At 40.8% G+C, this 4,077-nt stretch overlaps 1 protein-coding gene across 1 annotated transcript in view; it reads left to right on the forward strand.

Moving 5' to 3' along the window:
- SLC25A21 (solute carrier family 25 member 21) overlaps window positions 1-4,077 on the forward strand; it is a 545,709-nt gene that overhangs the window by 490,876 nt on the left and 50,756 nt on the right. Inside the window, exon 5 of the mRNA XM_027773393.1 lies at window positions 596-655. Within this exon, the coding sequence (XP_027629194.1) occupies window positions 596-655 (60 nt within the window). The remainder of the gene's footprint in view (window positions 1-595; window positions 656-4,077) is intronic.

Below are 4,077 nucleotides of genomic sequence, written 5' to 3' on the forward strand. Positions count from 1 at the left end.
GTATTCGGGCTGAAGACAGTCTTGCTTTAAGGTAGGGGATGAACTCGATAACCTTGTTGGGGTCTTATCTACCTTACCGTGGCATCTTCAAAATCACGTAGTGTTTAGCAATTCTACGGGACAGGAGGGAGACACAGCAGCATAAATGCAAGTTCAGGCTGAGCGTGTTAGAAATGCAAGCGTGTTAGAAAATTGGGCATTCACTGGGAAAGCAGTTCACAGAGAAAACATAGAAGACCAAAGATTTCAGGTCTCTACGCCTATAATTCTGAATCACTGCCATAAAAAAAAAGAAGTCTATTGATGTCTGGGGAAACTAAAAATGGTCATGGTAAATGGAAGTGGTATGGTTCATTTACTGCTATAAAGGATTCCATCGACTCTTCTGTAGGTTGTTAGAGCTACATTTGAAAATGTGAATGTCAAAGTAAAATCCAACAGCAACGACAAGGGACAGAATGAAAAACTGTGGTTGATGGTTTATCATTTTTTTTAATGCTGGTTAATATAGTGATTTACTAAAGAAATTTGAGTCAATTAAAGAGTTTGTTGCAGGAAATTGTTATAAATCTCTGCGTTTGGTTTTGTTTCACAGTTTTTCACCTTTGAGCAATACAAGAAATTGCTAGGATATGTATCACTGTCACCAGCATTGGTAAGTGAGAGTATTTATTATACTTAAGTGTGTGTGTTATTTTATACGGCAAAATCTAGAAACAAAAACCCTTTTGATTCCCCACACCCAACTACTAAAATATGAATTCGAGTTATTCAATGTTCAGCTACTTGTTGAAAGCCATCTTCCTAATAACTCACAATTTGGCTATTTTATAGCTCCCTGCAATAAATTTATGATAATAATGATTTGTCTGGAAAGGCCTAAATGAGATATGGTCAAGAATACAAAATAAGGAGTACATTTATCAAAGACTCTTTTAAAACCAAAATGTGCATATGTTTATATATATATATATACTGCACATATCTTTGCTCACATGCAGAAGTCAATATGTCTAAAATTATTTAACAGGTCATTTTTTGAGCTTTCGCTCAAGCTGGACTTTGAGTCACTTGAGATAAAATCACTCAGTGGTCAGACGCAGACTGAAGGCCCTTTTACAGGCATGACTGTAAACAGCCCAGAATTGTGATCCTACAACAACACAGCTCAGACATTACAGAAAATTCACTTGACTTGAACATTCCCCTGTGCCACTTTACTCCTTCTTAGCAATTTTGCTACTCTTCACAAAATAAGTTAAATAGGTTGTACAAAGGTGTGTGCGCTCACAACCCAAGAAACAGCAAATCCACTCGTTTCTCCCTTCGAGTCTGCACAGTTAAACAAAACAAAATCTGCATTTGTCCTCTGGTTAGCCATGTATCCTTCGGACTATAGGAAAATCCCCCACTTTTTCAGGACCACCAAAACCTACTTCAAAATCTCACCAGAGAGGCAATGTTGTGAGCTTTCACTTTTTAATTACTTATAAAAGTTCACTTTGAAATATTCTGCCAAACAGACTGTCTAAGAAGTTGTTATATTAGAAATCATGGAGGCACCTTTTCTAGGAAGGATTCTGTTAGGAAACGTCAGAGGCTAGCTCTGTGGTAATAGACTGCTCAAGTGATGCTGGAACCATGTGGGAGGCGGTGGGGTTCAGGGACCTGGGCATGCCAGGTGCACATGCCCATGATCTTGGCTGGATGGGAAGGCCGAAGATCGCTGTGTGAGACCCCAAAGAGAGTGCTTGTTGTTCTCTGCCTCTCACTCCCATGAAAGGAAAGAAGAAACTTAACAAAAACAGCCTAGTAGTACCGCTTCCTACTATGACAAATAAGCCTCTCGTCTAGCTTCCTGCCTGAAGAAGGTGGTTGTGAGGTGAGGCCTCCTAGAAAGGAGTAGTGGTACCAAGAGTCTAAAAATCAGCTGTTTGGGGGAATTTGTTTGATTTTTTTGAATTCCTAATGCCATTCTTAACTTTGGAAACATCTTAACAAAAAAGGACTAGTAACTTCCTAGCTAGAGACCATAAAATACAATCTCCAGAGGCCAGCTGGCTGTTCTGCTGTGCATTGGTACCATGTGACAGACTGCAAATCTTTTGACTTGAAGATTGAAACAAAAGCATTTGGCTACTCCAACTACTATAACTGAACCAAACTGTGTACAGTTGTCTTTTCTTGAACTCATTTACTTCAGGGTTTTTTGGGGGGGAGAAGTTGTTTGTTTTTGATATAGCTAGACACTTCAATAGCCATTAAATGTCCCCTAGTGCTCACACATGAAAAGGCTAGGAGGCTGGAAACCCGACAGTAAACGCAGGTTTCTGGAACAATCTTAGTAACATGATCTGCTGATAGCTGATCAATTCTTTTGACAAGGGACTGCTGAACACTAGTTCTGACAGCAAATGTAGCTGAGTTTTATAGGAGAACAAAAAAGTGAATTACTTGGAAGATTGCATATAGTAAGTCATAAAAGCCTGCACATCTGGATTTTAGCTTTCCCAGTCACAAGAGTTTGGGACTAGTATTTTTTCCCCCACTTTTGGCATCCATGATGGAAGTCTGAGATAAATGAATAAAATATTTGGTCAATTACCCTATACAAATAATGTTTAAAATCATAATGAAGGGGAATGAAAGAAAAACATCATTAGTTACTCCCTCTCTCCTAGAATCTATATGCTGTTCATCCTCTTCTTTAATGTGTGACAGAAGCAGTGGTGTCTGCATGGCACTTTACAAAGGGCATTCATGCATTTTGACCCTTGTGATAATTTTATGAGGTAGAAAAATTGGATATTATTATCTCCATTGCAGATGAGAAAACTGTGATTTGTCAAAGGTCCAGTGGTTTATACACAGAACCACAGCTAGCACATGTGATACCTTTGCGTGGATGACGAAAAGGTGCCCCTTTACCATTGCTGATGCATCTACAGGGGTTCCAGCTTGAGGCAGGCTGGATTTCAACATCTGTGCACTCCTTCCTGAGCACCTTTGACCGTGCACAGACTACTGTATGTGAAGCTCTGGTCACACAGCCGACCAGCAGCAGAACCAGCACACGGGGTCTGGATCCTGCTCTCCTTCTACCCTGCCTTCCCCTCTTAGGTTACAGGATATTCCTTTCTCCCTTCTTTTCTTTTTTTTATTTTTAAGAGGTTTTGGCTATAGGGCACGTGCGCTCACCAGAAAGACAGAGAGAGACAGAGAGACAGCGAGAAATCACCCCCCAGGGGGAATGGCCACGCTGCAATCCCTTCTCCTCCATTCTCCTCTTGGGATCTTGGGCACGCACGCACATGTGCCCGGCATGAGTTTAAGCCACCAGGTCTGGGACTCGAACTGCAGTCGACTACATGGGAGTCCAGTGACATAGCTATTACACTAACTGCTAGTCCCTCTCCCTTCTTTTCTTTTAGTCTCCTATTTTCAAGTTATTAGAGACCCTTAATCAGAATTGTCTGTTCTTTACTCTTCACTGATTTTACTCTTCCTTTAGCTATATACAGTATTGCCTCTTCTTTTAGAATTCGAGGTTCTGCACCACTTTTACCCAGCATCTGTTTTGGATGTTGGCAATTATGTTTCATTTTGTTTTTCTGCTCTGTGTGTGTGTGTGTGTGTGTGTGTGTGTGTTTGTGTATTTTAATTATTGTGGTTATCTTTGATACAGATTTTCTGGAAAACCCGTAAGCATTCTACTTAGAGGCAAATTCCAGCAAGTTATTCTTTCCTATTACAGGAATCTTTAATAGATCACAAATAAGAAACTGACAGAGCCTTCGATAAATGTTCTACATTTTAGTTGAGTCCTTCAAAACAAACTAGCCATTTTCTTTTTTTTTTTTTTCTTTTGGAGAGGTTTTCCCTATAGGGCAAGTGCACTCGACAGAAAGACAGAGAGACAGAAAGCGAGAAATCACCCCCCCCAGGGGGATGGTCACACTGCAATACCTTCTCCTCCATTCTCCTCTTGGGATCTTGGGCACGCACACACACATGCCTGGCGTGAGTTTTAAGCCACCGGGTCCGGGATGCGAACCGCGGTCAACTATGTGGGAGTCC

This window comes from Tupaia chinensis, unplaced genomic scaffold, assembly GCF_000334495.1.
Source record: "Tupaia chinensis unplaced genomic scaffold, TupChi_1.0 Scaffold000350_1, whole genome shotgun sequence".
Classification (NCBI taxonomy): Eukaryota; Metazoa; Chordata; class Mammalia; order Scandentia; family Tupaiidae; genus Tupaia; species Tupaia belangeri.